The sequence below is a fragment of the Rhodamnia argentea genome, chromosome 4 (genome assembly GCF_020921035.1).
Source record: "Rhodamnia argentea isolate NSW1041297 chromosome 4, ASM2092103v1, whole genome shotgun sequence".
NCBI lineage: Eukaryota > Viridiplantae > Streptophyta > Magnoliopsida > Myrtales > Myrtaceae > Rhodamnia > Rhodamnia argentea.
The window spans coordinates 16448973-16467459 of record NC_063153.1 but is presented as its reverse complement, the minus strand read 5'-3'; the positions used below and the strand labels follow the sequence as shown (position 1 = coordinate 16467459).

The window sequence follows — 18487 nt, the reverse complement described above, 5'->3', positions numbered from 1 at the left end:
CTAAAGTTATCATATACAAGTATAGGTGAAGCTCAAGTGGTTAATATCCTAGTGTGAGTCTGTCTTAGCTTTTTATGTAATGCCTCTTGATTTTTCCATGAAGACTTTGCTCAGTTGCGCAAGGGACTGAATCGGATGAAGCAATGAGATGGCGCTGTGTCTTTGATTTCCTTCATCATTTGGGATGAAATAAGAAAAGGACAACATTATGTTCAATGGTTATAGAAAATCTTGTACCTGGAAGTTGATTTTGCTGGTGTTTGGCCTTCAAGGGGCTAGCGATGGAAAGATGCATTCTATCATTGAAATCATGGGGACATCGTGAAACATCATCCCTCTTTCCATCCGCAACCATAAAACATGCATTCTAATATAGCTTGCTTGTCCGTGTTTACTGTATTACAATACCTGGGTTACACATAACTTTGAAGATAAAGGTGACATGGTTAGGAATCAGCAAACTGACTATTACCCGATCGTCAATTTCAAGTGCTTCTTTTATCCCCTGCTTCATATCGGTGGATCCCTATCAACACAATCTGTGATTGCGATTTTGTTGATGACTAGGATGTAATTCGGATGAGTTTATGCCATGTGAGCTACAGGCCTCGCAAGGTATTTCGATAATGTATCCTGACTAGGTAGAGTAGGGGAGACAGAGCTTCGTGCATTAATGTTGCATCAAGTTTCCCACTTGATTGACTATTCCTTTTTTGGGCAGAAGGAAAGGGTTTCTGGGGTTGGCTTGACACCTGCATTGCTTGCTCGACGCACTAAGAATAAATTCCACAGCATAGTTTCCGATTCTTTGCCTGATACTTTCTTTAGGTATGCTATTTTTCTTCTGGCAACAATGTGCTTATACAATACATGGGCGAATATGTCAAGCAGGGTATTGCAAGATCTCGTGTGCAAACTGAGTGAAGTAGGAATGGCCATAGAGTACCTACCTGCTGCAAGTTCAGTTTTTGGATGAAGCATGGAAGATGAGTTAGCTCAAGAAGGCCAACCTTGCATTTACCAAGATTACTGTTTGTTGCAAGTGTCGCAGCCGTAGCTGCTACTTTCCATGTTTAACTGTCATGAGATGGAGGACTGATCTCAATCAGAACTTGTTTTCTTCCCTTCTGACTGGTCACCAGCTACTTCAGTAATAGGCTAACTGATGGAAGTTGTCATTGATGTGGGAATTAGTTCATCTTGCTTTAATTTTCATTAGTTAACATTCTACAGCTGACTTGAGTCTTGCAGAAGAAGACTGAGGTGGAAGATTCACTTCACCATTGGCTTCATTTGTTTCATCAGCTACTTATTCCTTGTCTTGGGATCCAACTCCAACTTTTAGATGGATCTGTATTTTGCTTCTTTTTTTTATTTATTTGTGGAACATCTCATGTAGATAATAACATTCAAGCATTGAACACTGTTACAATTGGTTTTGTTGATTCACTTTTTTCATTTAGAGAGATTGGGGTTCAAGTCTCCTGCCCTCGTGTTTTAAGAGGAAGGCGCTATGGCGATCGTACTAAGTGGCACACAGCTCATCACTGTCCCTACGAAGCATAAAATTTGGCCAAAGTCATCGCCTTTACCTTCAAGACCAGCTGCTCTCTTCTTCTTGAAGCCATTACTCTGCACCCCAGTCCAGCACGTCCAACAAGGGGGTACTTCCTCCACCTCCATAACATATGCATGTGAAGAAAAAGAGTCTTCCCCTGGAAGATCGACCCCAAATCTGTTTGAATTTGTTTGAATATTTCTAATCTCATTGCATCTTTTACTGCTATTGACATTTATGCAAGAGAAATGTGACTCTTCTAAGTTACATTCAATTTCCATTTTGAATGCACCAGCAGTCTCATGTTCTTCCTTTCTCCTCTAAATGTGTTCGAGTTACTACCAGGCTGATGCAGGAATTGGTTGTGAACCTTGCAATGGCAAAGGATGGTTAGTTTGTGATTTCTGTAATGGTCAGAAGACCAACGTTAAAGCGGAAAACAAGCGGATTTATCGGCGATGTCCAACTTGCAGAGCGGTACTTTGCTTTACCCAACACTCTTTTCCCATGCTTATCCTCACCATACTCAACCAGCCCTATAGTCATGAATGAGATTTCTTTCAGTTGTTACTGTTCTACAACTTAAATGTTTTTGGACACGATGGTTGTGCAAGATCTGAATTAAGTACTTAAATAAGATAAGATCTCAGGCGTTCCTCTTGTCTAAAGCCACAACTTTGCCCAAGACAATTACCTTTCTCATATCTTATACCGAGACTTTTCATGGACCATCTTGAAAGAAACTGATGATATAACTTGAATTGTATGGTGTGAAATGTTCCAGAATTCAGAATTTCTGATTAGCTGATATCTGTCTCTCTTGGCTTGCGTTTAGATTTTACGTGTGTCCTTCACTGGTTTGCTTGCTGTACTTAGTTTTCTGCCCACTGGGATATCTAACCACACAGGGCATGTTCCAAAATCGGATTTTGCAGTTGTTTCACTACTTTGTGATGCCCATAAAACAGTGCAGACAAGTTCTGTGATCGTACTTGAAATGGTCATTTTGCATGCCTGAGTTGATTTGATGGAGATAACAACACAGCTTGTGAATTTGGACATTATTTGGAAATTCTGGTTGAAATCTTTCGTTCTCCTGGTTATGTGCTTCCCCAAGTTCACACTCTCAGTTTAGGTTCTTTTCTGACATGCCATGAGATGAGAACTTACAATATCAGTATAAGAAATTTACCTTAAAGTTCTCATCTCCAAAAAAGATACTTGCCTAAGATACTTCCATTTAGACCTTTCGCGGATTACTTATGTTTGTTCTGTTTCCGCAAATGTCCCAATGATTTGTGAATTATCTCTAAAAATTCTAACTGTTTTTGCATTTTCATTTCCCTGCAGATTGGATTCGTCTTGTGTTCAAAGTGCAAGGTGTTCAAATGTGTCACATTCCCAAATTCTGATGATGGCCAAGAGTTGTCTTTGTGAGCCGCCACCTTATAATCGTACGAAGTGAATGATCTTGAACTGCCGCCACACGATTCTATTAATTAGGTCCATTCGCCTCTTAAATCTCTCTCCCTCTCTCTCTCTCTCTCTCTCTCTCACATCAAGTTTTCAGTTGACTTGAGGAACTGATGTATACCCGGATTTGATAATAGTATTAACCAAATTGCACAACAGTCTGAACTTCAAGTGTTTTGTGCCTCGTGGTTTCACTTGTGTGGAAATGTAGACCTTTGAGGAGATGAGTTCTTCACATCCTATACTAGAGAATGTTTCTTTACCGACTGGATGCTTTAGAAGAGGATTTCAAGCGAAAGGAGATGGTTTAATCTTGAGTAATTTTGCCGCAGCATCGGTCATGTGATTCAAGGGGATCCGAGGCATTCTAAACATCCTGTGAACAAATCTTTTTCCCCCTCCTTCAGTCTAACAGGATGCGCCCCGCACGCATCAATGGAACAATGTCAGAGCCCTCTGGAAGATAACAAACAGTTTGACATCCATTCGGACTTGGATGCAAATGTCAGTAAGATGACAGATAAAACAGCAATCCTGGTCCAATCATAAATTTATGAGAATTCTCATTCCTGTAGTGCAGACGATGAAGCAAGGCAAACCGATTTGGACTAAATAATGTACCTTAAAACCTTTACAAGTCAATGGCACAATGATATGACAGCAAGTTCCCGAACTTTTCTACCATGATGACCAACACAAATAGACACAAGAATATTCACAACACTACACATCCAAAGTAAGTTGCTGCTAACAGACTTCAGAATGGCCGGAAAACCATTCAAAGAATATAATCAGCAAGTCGAGCAGAAGCGAAGTTCAGGAAACCATAGACAGTGAGATAAGTGTAACATAACTAAAAATTGGTATTTCCATAAATTACCTGTTTAAGATCATAATGAACAAAGTCTGAACCATCCTTGATGAACTAACTATAAATAGTCAAGACCTTTTGTATGTTTTGCCGCTTGTATGCTGATTGTTGTCCCTTCATTGGTATTGCTTTCTGTCTCAACCATTTTGTTTTGTTGGATGGTTGGTATGAGAAATGATCACAGGATCAGCATCAGTGGACGACATTATCCCTTATTCTCCACATTGCCGAAGAGACTATTACTAACAAGTTCCATAGACTCACCGCTTGTCTTCGGTTTGTTTTCAACTTTGCATACCTGGGATATGGGTGATGATGTTACTCATACATCCCAAGTAGAGAATGCTAAGCATGACAGCTACAGATAGCATCTTTATTTTAATTTTCCCATCCTTTGGGCATCTTGGCAATTTCCCTAAAAATATTCTCTGTTTATCCTTGGCTAAATACATGGTATTACATGTTGACACATTCTCAGTACTAGCAAACTTTCAGTCCACTACACATTGATTGAGGTCATTGACCTTCTTTTGGGCTGTGTGCTTTTAAGACTATGATGATCCACCTTCTAAGGAAAAAAAAAGGATGATGATCTAGAAATAACAGTTGGAGTCACATTAAAGTGTCTATAATGTTGTCAAATTGCAGCAGTCATCACTATTTTCTTTGGTTCCGTCATGGAATTTCTCTCTCTCAGGTATATATGGGGATTACTGCTTCTCCATGAGATATTTTATATTGAAGATGTCTTGCATATGAAAGGAGAACTGTTGAGATTACCTTGTAAGAATGTTCACTCATATTTCAGTTATTTGCTTACTGCTCAATGATTCTGCCATTCATTTTGAACAGCATAATCTAAACTAGTTTTGATACGAGTCTGGTGCCCCTCATGATGATTCAGTCAGGCAAAAGATGCTTAATGACGCGTTTCATCTGGATTTGCTTGCCTGAAGTGGATCAACTCTTCAGATGTCTACATAGAACATGAGATTGAGGCATTTGCATGATAGTCATGAGAAAATGACAGCTCAATCCCATGTTTGGATCAAAAGATATCATCCAGACTTGTAGAGAGACTAGGATTCTGAGAAAACATGATCCTTTCATTCCATAATGTCAATATTTAGTTCAATTTTATGCAGATGAATTATGGCTACAAAGTACTGCGCAGTTAAGTTGTGCCAACTTTTTCTTTAGTATTGCAAAGGAGTGCCTAAGATGCTTACTTCTTATTGCCTTTAATCACTCTAAACTTGCCTACTCAATATATTATTCTTCAGTCTGGTTCTGCCCTTTCTTCCTAGACTATTGAAGGATTTTAAAGAAAAGTATACAAATAAATTTATAGTAATGACCATTGGTTTCGTTGAGGAACTAGAGCTGTCTGAATCCATGGCTCCATTGAGAAACTATGAATCTTTCTTTTGCCAGGATGCAAACAATTCCAATTTTTGATATAGGTCATCTCAGTGTACATTCTGAGTAATTGTTCGCGAAGCGCCTATCTTATGATCCTTGTCATTCATCTATGCAAGCAGTAAGTTAACTGGATTTAATGGCCCGGAACATGTAAATCCTATGGAAAAGGTGTTCTATTTTCTTGGCTGGAGCAGATCCTCCACCTCCATGCCATCTTTTGATTTCTTTCCTGATCTTCGTTGAGAGAACTTCTTCAGATTGAAATAGACATGGACTTCTTCGTATCTGATATGCTCACAAGTGTTATTAAATTGCATGCAAAGTGTTTGAAGTTTCTAAATAGCTCCTTGGCTTTATTCAAGCTCAAGCCAATGCAGGACCCTCTTTTGTACTCTCTACCAGTTGGCCTTATTTGTTAGGATGCACTTGTAGATAGTCTTCATGGATAAGTTCTTCAGCATGCTTCTTTGTTGCATCTCCAATTGTCGTGGCCTTTTAAGTACATTGCTTATATGAATGATCAGCTCTTCGACTGTTTCATATGGAGAAGCTGGGTTTGAACACTATAATCTTAATGAACCCCGTTCTATTAACCAACTTTTTCTCCTTAATCACATAACTACAAAGAGAAAAGAACATTCCAAAGAACAATGAGGGATGGTTAGGAGGTTACATGGTCATCTTCTACCAAGGAATTGATCACAGAAGACAAGCTTGCCACCTTTGTTGCAAAGCCCTTGCTCTCCGACCGAGTTCACCATCTTGCCATAGGAGTATCTCAATGGCATCCTCCCCAACACCTTGTGGAACTCCCTTATGCAATGCCCTCGCCTCTTCCTGTGCTCTCCCCTCCTGCTTAGCCCTGCATCTCTCACCTCATCCCTATTCTCGCCACTACCTCCGTCATTCCTTGCATCCCCGTAATCCCTGACCCTCTCAGCGCCAACCAGGATGGGACCCGTGTTGATCTCATCGGCCACCAAGAAGTTCATGAGTATGTCCTCGCAGTTACCCATCTCGTCCACCACTCTCCTCATCCTCGCCCCCCTGCCACAGCTGTAGCTGAACAGGTACTGGGTCTTCAACAGCATGAACTTTGTGAGGACTATTGAGTATCTATCTGGGTGCACCGTGTAGATCCACTCCTTCCTGGCCAGGTCCATGTCGTGGGACCTCCCAAACATCCCCACTATACGGTCCGGGTTCGACCCCCACACCCTGAACGCGAACTCCAGAGACTTGGCATCCACCTCCACGTCATCATCACAAATCAGCACGGCCCGCGTCTCGATCGTGAGCGGCCGAGGAAGGAACCTGGCATTGAGGCTGCTTGAGGATTGAGGGACCAGAGAGATCTGAGCGGCACCAAGAGAAGCGGCTGACAGGTTGCGGGAGAGCTCGGAGAGGAGCCGAGGTGGAGTATGCAGGTTCCCCCACAAGACGAGCACTGCTGCCACGACAGGTGATGCGGAGTAGGAGGTGGCGATGGACAGGAGGAGGGGAATGCGAGACTCAGAGTAACCGTTGATCAGGACCGTCATCTGGTCCGGTCTCAACAACTCCGGCCTCCGCTGGATGCTGAGGTCGCAGGGATCATGGGGGAGCTGGTGGCGAGATGACGCATCAACTTTTACCAACAAACAGAAGCAGTAGAACACAAAGATGGAGCCCCAGTTCACTCTATTCCGCATCAAGAGCAGAACCCCTCGGTCGAAAATTTTCCTCCTTTAATGCAACTTCTTGCTTATCATCGAAAATGGAGCTCAGAAACAGCTGGCCTGAGTGCTTTTTTGCATCTGCAACTATTCCAAGCAATCCCTTTGACTTTCGAATTGAATACCCACGAAAGAGTTGGGATTGTTCAATGTCTCCTTCGTATTCTTCCTCCACCAATTTGGAAACAACGCTAAGGCAACCAGAATGCACTACGCTAAACAGACTGAAAATTACTCTCAAGCATCCACGACATCAAACGTAGCCTTAGAAAAAGCAGCAACATGGACAAAACAACAATAAGGATCGACAATAAAATAAAGTAAAAAATCTGGAATGAGGAGAGAAAAGAAACAAGAGAAGAGCTGTTTACAATGAACAACCAAAATGGGGGAATGCGACAATGGTTGTTGGGGGGGCGGGGGTGGGGGAGGTTGAACACGATCACAGCTTCATAGAGGCGAAACTAACCAATACGCACAGCGCAAGAAGTAGGAAAGCAACAGAGAAGCTGGATCAAGAGGACTGTTCGGCGTGGAGGGGCGGCGCCGGCTCTTCGTCGCCGGTCCGGCGGCCGGAGTAGGGGCCGGAGTTAAAGAGCGGAGGAGAAGGAGGAGAGAGACGAGAGGACAGACGATCAGGATCAGTCCTTCTTTCCGCTTTCTTTTCCTGTTCAAATTTCTTCCAAACGAAATTACTTCTTTTTTATTTTTATTTTTTTGGTAGGAAACGCAAATTAGGTTTCGGGCAAAATGTGGGGGAAATCGTTTATCTGGAAAATAGCGATTATTATAATAATAATAAAACAGGAAATTGAGGTCAAAACAGTAATTTCGCATAGATGGGGGCCTGGGTGTCTGACGTCAGTGTTAGGCACCGGGCCTAACACGAGGCTAAAAGTCGTAGGCTTGTCTTTTCTTGGCACGTGGACTAATATAATATTCAAAAGTATACTCCTACTCTATCCTTCATTCATTTGACTAGTCGAATGTGCCTGTGGTGAGCATCGCATATTCGCATGTAAATTTGGTCGAAGGGCCCGGACATATCTAATTGCCTTTTATTCCTCGGGGATTCCGTTCTTTCGACGCAACGAAATAGACTTTGCCTTTTCCATTCGTTGATTCTTTCCTCACGTTCGTTTTCCTCTTCTCTTTTATCCATGCTAGGAGATTGAGTCATTCACTAGACAAGGGAGATACAAAGGCAAATGAAGAAAGACAATCCACCTACCTCTTAGGTCTTAATCCCCCCAAAAAAAAAAATTTTGAGAGAGAGAGAATCTAGAACTTTTGATTTTGACATAACTTCGGTTCGAAATATATTGAAATGTACCGAATCACAACCTTCCATTTTTTACCGAGATGGAGGGATCGTGGGTCGGATTGGGAGCGACTTAGGATGCACACGAAATCACTTCTACTGGATTTCTTCCGAGGAAACCGTTTGAAAAAACTGCAAGTAGAAATCCGTTTGGTAAAAAAATTGACTTATGGTAGGATTTTCAACTCCGTAGAATTTTAACTTCCGGCAAGATTTTTGCCAACTTTGAGAAGTAATTTTTTTACTTCTCCACCTTAGAATCACTTCTTCGATCACATTGACCTCCACCGACGCCCATGCCGGCCGCCCGCGCCGACCGACCGTCGAAGATTTTGTTAATAATGTTCTAAAGTAGAAATTTTCAATCATAATCAAACGAATTTTCATTAATCAAGAAAAGTAAAAAATCATCTTCCTTAAGGAGAAGTTAAAATCAACTTGCATAAGTTGAGAAGTTAATCCCAAGTGTTACCATGTGCACCCTTAATGATTTCTTTTGAAGTTGTGTTTTCTTCTATTCATGATCGGAAGAAATTTTCTCTTGGCCAATCCCTTCAAGTGATGCAATACAAGTCATTGGAAATCACTCGAAAATAAACGGCGTGGTAAGAGCAAGTTTTCCTTCAATTAGGAATTAAAAAAACATTGTCTTTTTTTTTTATATGTTCCAAAATTGGGCCAAAATTCCTGCAGTTGCAGCACATTTCTTTTCGTATAATTCTTTTGCGTTGGGCGTGGGGAGGGTTAGCCTGATTTTTTTTATAAACGATCGATCGATTGAAACATGTTTTATTAATGCTGAAAGTACTAAGTGGGCCTAGAAAATTATATCATTAAGCGAATATTTCAAAATCCATTTTTTAAGACATGTTGATTCCTAGGTTTGACTTTGCTTCTTGTTAAGACCGTGGAATACAGTGAACAGCAGGCCAAGTCCCAATCAGTAATAAAGTAAGTTTTTGACATTTTTCCATTAGAAATTGCAATATTAATTGCAGTAATTTCCGGTGGAGGTGGCTAAGTTGGTAAACGCGATACCATTGGATCGAATGGCGAGTCTCCCTTGAGGACTTGGTCGAGTATGACATCAACCGTGACCGCATTTTTATTTACTTAGGAGTTAGAAAAAGGAAAATTAATCTCATGACATCATACGATAACATCGAAATTAAGCAAGTTTTATTCTCATCAACAAGGGACAGAATTGATAAAACATAGGGGTATCGCAACAATAGTCTTAGTCAATCAACACTAGCGCTCCTGCCGCATCACGAGACCAAGGAAATGGCCATAGAAGTGAAGATGACGAGGTATGGGACATACATATGACCCGTGCTGGAATTGGACGGAGTGCTGGAATTGGACGGAGGCGGCGGGGGAGGCGAAGTGGTGGTGCTGGGCGGGCTGCTGGTGGGGCCGGAAGCCGTGCCAATGGTGACGGACAGCTTTTGGCCCTCCGAGCAATGAGAGTCGTGGGTGCACGTGAAGTAGGTGGTCCCGGTGCTGTTGAGGGTGTAGTTCACCGGCGGATTAGACAGGAGATTGATTGGAGAACCGGTGCTGCAGCTGTTGAAGTCCGACTCCGAGACGACGGCGACGTCGTGCTGGCCAGAGATGAAGTTGAAGACTGCAAAAGCAATTGAATTTTTACATTTAGAGTAAAACCTCATTCGTAACATGTTCACACACACACACACTATAATTTATATATCTTGCGAGTTCATCATTTTCGTCTTTGTCAGATGCAAATAAGTTGTCATGACCAGAAATGATACTAACGAAAGGACATCATCATGTCAGATGTTCTATAAACAGTTCTTGCACTTAGTAGGAACACTAACCCTAAACACAAACTTTCTATACCCAGCGTAGACGACCGATGAAAGTCGAAGAAACGGCGATCAGGTCGGGGGGGTTATACCTAAAATGTCGTCGACCTTGAACGTATGGCTGCTCGCCCAGCTAGAGTAGAAGGAGGCCCCCCCGTTCGCCTTATTGCTCCAGCCGGTGGTGTTTCCCACCACGTATGTTGTCGCCTCCGCGCTCCTCAGCATCACCCACAGTTGCACCACCACCATCGCGAGAACGAGGCCCGCCGACTTGGTCGTCGCTCCAGCCTTGGCCATCTTGCTAAACGAGAAGGTGTGTGTATGTCTCAGGTCGCCCCTCGTACCTTAAAACTATAGCTGTCCCGGCAAACAAACGATGCGGTCGAGGTGTGTTAATGCATAGATGTGCTTATTCGGATGCAGCTATGCTTGCTTATGTAGTTGGAGGGCATGAAGTTAGTTGGAAAGTCCCTTCAATCGTCGGATGTGGAAAAACACTCGCTTTGATTTGGTCAATCTTGGAATATTTTCTTCAGGGTTAGGTGAGTGGAATCATCCTTTGATAAAATAAAGTGACATTCAGGCTTCACTTGCTTGAATCGCTTGAGATAATTAACTAATGAAAAATATTTCCATTCTAGACATTTTCGTAAACAATGAAAATAATACAACCGGTTGTTTTTTGAAAAAAAAATCCCAAGCATTTATTTTGCATAAAATAGACGGAAAATGATCGCTTACATCACTTGACATAATTAGTTAATGAATAATATTTATGTCTAGACGTTTGCGTCGACGGCAAAAATATTTTTCATTCATTTATTTTTGTAAGTGATATGGACAATCATTTTTAGAGAGATTTTTTCAAAATTATTCATTTTTTGAAAAATAAATCGGGCTTTACATTTTCGTTGTAGGCAATACCCTTAAAATAGAAAGGGATATCCAACAGTATAATCTATCTCTTTGTCTTGAAACTGCCATGATTAGCAAAAACCTTTTGAAATTGGCAGGCCGACGCCTCTGGATTCCCTCTGAGTGGAGAGAGAAGAGAGAATAAGGCTCCGTCCATTTTCATGAAAAATAAATAAGTTGTGAAAAATATTTTCCTCTAATAAAAATATTTTTTTCATTTTTTATAAAAATTCAAAATTTTTATATTTTCTATGTCCTTTTTCTTTTTCTTTTAATTTTATTTTATTTTTTTATTTTTTTCTTTTCCCTTCTTCTTCGATTGGTCATCTAAGTAGCACAAACAAGCGACATGCGACACGACACGCCGACATGTCATTTCTCAAAAATAGAGAATTCAAACACATTGTGACACGTTATGTATTAAATGTATATTTTTATATACACATTAAAAATTAAAATTTTTATGATTATTTCAATCAAGCTAATTTGATTCAAATTCACAAATAAATAAATAAATAATAAAAAAACCCTAAAATGAATTCACACTAAAACATTAATCATTCGTTTGTTAGTATTATTCATTATTTTGAGGAAAAATTCTAAATAAGGGCTTGAAGTGCTCTGATTTTTTAAAATAAGGGCATAAAGTGAATTTTGTTTTTAAAAAAAAACCTGAAATGCCCTCTTTGTATCAAAAAAGGACCCGACAAAAGGATATTTTCGTCTTTTACTATTTTAAATTTTTTCCTTTTTTCCTTTTTATGTTTACATTTTCTTTTGGTTTTTCTTTTTCTCTTTTCCCTTTTTATTTCCCCTCCACGGCCATGGCCGAGCGGAGGGCCGCCCATGCCGCCGTCCGGTGGGGGTCGCCCTCGCTCGGGCTGGCGAGGCTTGCAACGCCACCCTCGTTCAAGTTGATTTCAAAGTGGGGGACTTTCAAAAGCAGGAGCTGTTCGAGGAATTCAAAGGTAGAACTGGAAACTCTGCGAGACCATTGAATGAATATATGCCATAACCCTTTTGGAGACGAACGAAGGTGGGGCGTTGTTGTTCTTGCTGTAAAGTGAGAAGACTATGAAGAACGAGAAAGGTTCAAGAATGTTTATATGGTGATGGGATTTAGAGAGGGAAGGGCAGTCAACGAAAGTAAGCCAATGCTTGAGCTCAGAGAGAGAGAGTCTGCGCGAGATGATAAGAGGTTTCCACGAAAAAACACGGTTGAGAGAGAGAATATGACCTCTTCCTTGTTCGCTTCTCTCTTCTCCCTTGCGCCCCATGTCTTCTCTGTCCTCGTCCTCCCCGAGCAGGTCTCTTACCTCCTCAAGAAGCGCTCCCTCCCTGTCCTGCCCCTCATCCTCCCCTTCCTCGGCAACGCATCCCGGCTAGTCCTGATCCGACCGCCTTCTGGGACCGCCAGTCCCACCTTGCCGCTTCATCCCCCACTTGGCCTCTCCGCCAATTGCGTCGGCCTCTTCATCCTCTTCGTCCGCGCTGTCCCACCGGGTCTTCGGCAACGCCCGCCCTGACGCCTTCCACCTTGTTGGCCACCCCTTTGGTGAGGGCAATGCTGGCCCGGGCAAGGGCCACCCGATGCCAGCCCAGGCAAGGCCTAACCCCGCCCACCGGCGGCGTGGGCAGCCCTCGCCTGAGGTCGACATTGGCTGGGAAGGGCAAAGAAAAGGAAAAAGAAAAAGAAAAAAAAAAAAAAAAAAGGAAAGGAAGGAAAACAAAGTAAAATAATAAAAAATGAAAATGCCTTTTGGCTATAACTTTTTTAAAACAAAGAAGGCATTTCAAGCCTTTTTTTAAAACAAAATCAACTTCAGGCCTTTATTTGAGAAAATCAGAACATTTTAAGCCCTTATTTGAAAATTTTCCTTACTTTAAATTGACAAATTCAATTACATTCCATTCTAGTAATCCACCATTTGTTGGTAGAGTTTTCTCTAGAATATTTGGTTTCTAAAAATTAACATTTTTACCCCCAAAAAATTGGAAATTTTCAAAATTTACCCACACGTGTCGGAATGTCCAACACCCGTGTTGCTGGTGTGTCGGAAGAGTTGACCAAGTATTGAAAATCCGACATGACGTTGACGGCTTGTCGAAGCATGTCGGACGGGCGTCGGGTGTCCGACACGTGTTCGATACAACACGGAGCCTTCCGGAGATTGTCGGTGCTACATAGCCGATCGTCGGCCATGGCCACGGTCGGGGATTGGCCTTAGGCAAGTAAGGATCCAAGCCTCACCTGCAAGCTCGAGCCTCGCCTTATGGCGAGGCTCGAGCTTGCCCCTAGCCGACGCCATAGCCGGCAGCCTACATAAGAGAGGAAAAGAAAAAAAAAAAAGAAAAAAGACCAAAAAAAAAATTACAAAAGAAAACAATAAAATTAGAACTAAAAAGTTATAATTTAAAAAAAAATTATTAAAAGGATTGCATGAAGGAAAATCAAATCCGATTTTCCATACTTGAACAACAGAAAATATTTTCTAGGTCATTTTCAGATTTCAACCGAATATAGAAAAATATTGTCATTTTCTTGAAAAATGACTTTCTAAAAAACATTTTCCAAAAACACTTCAATTTTCGTGAAATGAATAGAGCCTAAAAGAGTATTTTTTTTCAATTCAATTTTCTTTTGCCATAAAATAAAACAAGAAATTGAGGTCAAAATAGTCATTTTGGATTGGCCTAGTTGTTTGATGTTAGGGTTAGGCATCATTGATTTTAATTACAATATGATAAGTGTATTGGAAGTTAGAGGGTGCCATTTGGGCTCGTGGGCCGAACCGCCCGTTGACGTCCGAAACCTCTTGGTTCGACGTGTGAAATTAAAAAATAAAATAAAATAAAGGCGAACCCGGGGCCAGAGAGCCGTTGGGCTCTCGGCCCCGGGCCCGCCACTACCCCCTACCCCCCCTCCCTCCCCTCTTTGGGCCGTTGCTTGTAAAAAAAAAAAAATAATTAAAAATAATTCTTGCCTATAAATACATATACTCCCCTTTCATTTTTGTCACAAATTCTCCGAACAATCTCCGAATTCTCTCCGAAATCCTCTCAAATCGCTCAAATTCTCCCAATTCTCTCAATCCCGACTCAATTCTCTCAATCGGATTTCCGATCAATTCTCTCAAAAATGGCAAGTGGAAGGGAAATCTATCGACAAGGGGAAGAAGACTATGGGAGATTCCGATATCCCATTCCCGAATATGATCTTCGTGAGTATGCAAGTTGGGAAGATGACGATGATAGTATCAACTATGTCCCGATTCGAACGTCAGCACATCCCAACACAAGAAAGTCTTCATCCTCCCACCGGTGTTGAAGAAACGTCAACGGCAAATGAGCCGGAACGGAAGGGCCGAGATAATACATCCGACTTGTGGCTACACTTCGACAAGGTCGTGATGAAGTCGAAGGTAAGTATAATATAAAATGTAAATATTGTTCGCAAACATATAAATTTACAAAGGAGATGGCTACGAACATTCCGTCGGCATTTGACAAAAAACATCCAACGCAAGCGAGGATCGACAATACGCAACAACAAATTTCCGGGTACGCCACTTCTAATTCTCATCCTATATTTCGTTTCAGAAGCACTTTATAAACAAACATTAGGTGAATATGTTGCCCTTGATCATGCTCCGTTTAATACCGGTGAAAATTTTAATATGAAATATTTGATAAATACTGCGTTGGTTCACGCCAACTATTCCAAAAATACTCTTAAACGAAGTTTTTCATCTTTATAAAAAGAAAAAAATCTTTAGCAAAATTTTTTGCGAATTCAATGGACGTGTGCATATAGGTAACGATATTTGGAGTGATCCTTGGTAAATTCATTCTTATATGGGTGTCACGTGTCTTTGGATAGGTGACGATTGGACGATTCAAAAAAGACTTATTGCATTCCGAGTTTTTGATGAAAGACATTCGGCTCATAATATTTATAGAATAATTAGGCAAGTTTTAGAAGAATATAATTTAATAAATAAAGTATTTTCAATTGTTTTTGATAATGCCGCCGCAAATACCGCTTCTATTCCCGAATTAGAAAATATTTGCAAACCCACTTTCGGCGGACAATTTTTTCACATTAGATGTGCTTGTCATGTTTTAAATTTATGTGTACAAGATGGTTTACGAACTCTTGACACTTCTCTCGCCCCAGTAAAAAGTGCAATTAAATTTTTATGGAGTCGTCCCCATTGTATGAAATCATGGGGAAAATTTTGTAAACAAAATGGGAGAAGGGCAAGAAGTTTTCCAAAAGATATTCCGACGTTGGAATTCTAGATTTCTTCGGCAAACTTTTGAATATAAAGATTTATTATGTATGTTTATTTCACAAAATATTCCCAAATTACTTTACTTCCTCAACATTGGGACGTTTGCAAGAAAATTTTAGATATTTTGAAAATTTTTAATGATGCTACTAAGACTTTATCTTGTATTTATTATCCTACAACGCATTTATTTTTAATAGAGTGTGTTAATATTGGTAGTGTTTTTAGTGAATATGAAAATGATACCGAATTAGGTCGAACTATTTTAGTAATGCGAGAAAAATGGTTGCATTATTATTTGCAAATTCCTCTTGTCTATTTAGTTGGTATTGTTTTTTATCCACGTATTAAATTAGACGGTTTACAAGATTATTTGAATGTGTATTATCATGATTGTTTACATTTGGAAGATTCAATAGATATTTCAAATATATTATGAGATATTAAAGAATCTATAGTAGCATTATATGGAGAATTTTCTAGTAGATATTGTTTAAGTGATTCCGGATCTTTACAATCTACTGCCTCACGTAGCGAATGTGGTAGTTCACTTAGTAGAGGGTATAATATGCTTAAGAGTAGGCAAAAAAAAAAAAAAAAAAGAAGGGCAACAGTAGTATTTCTGAATTAGAAAAATATTTAACCACTCAATTTGAGTTTCGTGATGCGAACATAGTACAGATTTTGAAATCAAGTGGTGGAAGAGTCACCAAATCGATTATCCAGTTCCGCCCTCATCGCTCGTCAAATATTATCAACCCCTTCTTCAACGGTTGCGTTGAACAAGTATTTAGTCTGGATGATTAATTTTGGACTCTCGCCGTTCAAGATTAACCCCACTTTTGAAACTTAAAATTTTTTTGGGGAATGGGGGGAGGGCGATAAATCGACACCAAGAGTTAGATCGTGAATACGAATTTTTTAGCGATGATGTTGGAGATACCACCCCCCCGGGTACCAACCATACGATTGACGATGAGGTAAGTTGGGGTTCTCAAAGGTAAAAGAACTACATGGGCTTTGATTCTTCTATCCCCAAGAAGATATGTAAGCGCTTAATGATAATTCATTAAGTTCAAGCTCATTCCTTCTTTTTTTTTTCCCCATATTTTATTACAATGTACAATTTAATTGTATTTTATAATTTATAATTTATTATGTTTATTTTATTATTTATTATTTTAAAAATTATTATTAAAAAAGGAATCGGAATGAACCGCCGTGTATATTGAAAAGTCTTAAAATTTATAACAAAAGTGTGATGGGATGTTAAAACTTTCAAAAGGTACAATCAAGTACTAAAATTTATCAAAATAGTGCAATCAAGTTCTTCTTTCAAGTCCTTCCAAATTGGCTAATGGCGAATACCGACGTGGTTTTTTTGTGGGATAATGACGCAAATGCTCTTTGAACTTAGGCTCAATATGTAATATGGTTTCTAAACTTTTAATTTGTTGATACAGAGCTCAAAAGAAGTAAACGAGTCGAGGCATCCATATTCGATTTGATAATCCATGAGCACCTTGTCATCCCAGGTGCTCAATGTAATCTCTCCTTTGGCTTTACGACCCTTTTTATAGAGGATTTCCTCGGAATAGCAACTCAAGACCCATGCGACCCCACAAGGTAGTTATTCAATCTCTTCGATGCAAGTGCATTGATCAAGTTAAATAATAGTATCGTAGATATACTTGGAAAGAAAACAATGATCATTTCATGAAACATAGTCAAGCAATATTTGCATGAAAAAAAAGTCACTGCAAAATTCTTGTAGGTACATCCCCTGAACTTTTACAAGTAAAAATCACGAAGATCAAGGTAGATATATTCCTTAAATAAGAAGCTCTCATCAATCCTAACACACCAACCATCAAAGACCCTATCCACCGATGTTGCTCTCAAAATTCTATCGAGCTCAAAAGAAGTGAATGCATCGAGGCATCCATATTCGATTTGATGATCCGAGAGTACATTGTCATCCCAGCCGCTCAATGTAATCTCTTTGGCTTTTCAGCGAGGATTTCCTCGGATAGCAACTCGAGACCCATGCGACCCACGGGTAGTTATTCAATCTTTTCAATGCCAGTGCACGGATGAAGTTAAATAATAGTACCGTAAATATACTTGGAAAGAAAACAATGATCATTTCATGAAACATAGTCAGACAATATTAGCCAAAAAAAAAAATCACTGCAAATTTCTCAAAGGTACATTCTTTAAACTTTTTCAAGTAAAAATCATGAAGATCAATGGTAGATATATTTCTTCAACAAGAAGTTCTCATCCATCCTAGCACACCAACCGTCAAAGACCCTATCCATCAATGATGCTCTCAAAACTCTACCGAGCTCGAAAGAAGTGAACGCGTCAAGGCCACCACACTCGATTTGATGATTCGTGAGTATCTTGCCATCCTGGCTGCTCAATGTAATCTCCTTCGGTTTTTCGACCTTTTCTAATTTGTATTATCAAATAGCAACTCGAGACCCATGCGATCTCACGGGTAGTTATTCAATCTCTTCGATGCTAGTGCACGCATGAATTTAAAGAATAGTACCATAGATATATTTGGAAAGAAAACAATAATCATTTCATGAAACATACTTAGACAATATTAGCATGAAAAAAAAAGTCACTGCAAAATTCTAGTAGGTACATTCTCTGAAGTAAAAATCATGAAGATCAAGGGTAGATATATTCCTTCGGCAAGAAGTTCTCATCAATGCTAACACACCAACCATCAAAGACCCTTTTTGCCAATGATGCTCTCAAAACTCTACCGAGCTTGAAAGAAGTGAACGCGTCGAGACACTCGTACTAGATTTGATGATTTGTGAGCGCCTCCTTTCGAGCTTTTTATAGAGGATTTCCTCGAATAGCAACTCAAGACGCATACAACCACACAGGTAGTTATTTAGTCTCTTCAATGCCAGTGCACGGATGTCAATTTTGCCCGACACAGGGGAAGATGATTAAGGAAGACGGAAGTGGGACCCGTAAAGTGAAAAAGAAGAAACGAAATTAAAGAGTTGAAAAAAAAAAAAAAGGGAAGCATATAAGAAGTGATGGGCCACACAAATGATAGGATTGT

The 18487-nt window shown here is 40.1% G+C and overlaps 3 protein-coding genes across 11 annotated transcripts; 1 reads left to right on the top strand and 2 right to left on the bottom strand.

The window, feature by feature from the left end:
• The first annotated feature begins 288 nt into the window (after nt 1-288).
• Nucleotides 289-3076, top strand: LOC115731052. 3 transcript variants are annotated; one of them, XM_030661674.2, is made up of 3 exons: nt 289-1661; nt 1899-2035; nt 2909-3076. In XM_030661674.2, the coding sequence occupies exons 1-3, from the start codon at nt 1514-1516 to the stop codon at nt 2993-2995; spliced, it is 372 nt and encodes a 123-aa protein (XP_030517534.2). In that variant the 5' UTR covers nt 289-1513; the 3' UTR covers nt 2996-3076. The 3 variants fall into 3 exon arrangements, with proteins under 3 accessions (XP_030517534.2, XP_048134244.1, XP_048134245.1); XM_048278287.1 differs by having other exon boundaries at nt 289-1664; nt 1902-2035; XM_048278288.1 differs by having other exon boundaries at nt 293-1661; nt 1902-2035.
• A 405-nt stretch (nt 3077-3481) lies between these two features.
• On the bottom strand, nt 3482-7331 carry LOC115731049 (glycosyltransferase family protein 64 C3). Of its 7 annotated transcripts, none has more exons than XR_004014211.2 (3): nt 5998-7331; nt 3978-4065; nt 3482-3721 (listed from the first exon to the last, which is right to left on the bottom strand). XR_004014211.2 is itself a non-coding variant. In XM_048278278.1 (3 exons), the coding sequence occupies exon 1, from the start codon at nt 7013-7015 to the stop codon at nt 6002-6004; it is 1014 nt and encodes a 337-aa protein (XP_048134235.1). In that variant the 5' UTR covers nt 7016-7331; the 3' UTR covers nt 3482-4065; nt 4167-4200; nt 5998-6001. The 7 variants fall into 7 exon arrangements, 6 of the variants coding, with proteins under 6 accessions (XP_048134235.1, XP_048134236.1, XP_030517527.2 ...); XM_048278278.1 differs by adding an exon at nt 4167-4200 and having other exon boundaries at nt 3482-4065; XM_048278279.1 differs by lacking the exon at nt 3978-4065 and having other exon boundaries at nt 3482-3619; nt 3690-3704.
• Nucleotides 7332-9517: 2186 nt separating this feature from the next.
• LOC115728581 (umecyanin-like) lies at nt 9518-10610 on the bottom strand. Its single transcript, XM_048278283.1, has 2 exons — nt 10282-10610; nt 9518-9987 (listed from the first exon to the last, which is right to left on the bottom strand). The coding sequence occupies exons 1-2, from the start codon at nt 10484-10486 to the stop codon at nt 9629-9631; spliced, it is 564 nt and encodes a 187-aa protein (XP_048134240.1). The 5' UTR covers nt 10487-10610; the 3' UTR covers nt 9518-9628.
• Between the last annotated feature and the right edge of the window lie 7877 nt (nt 10611-18487).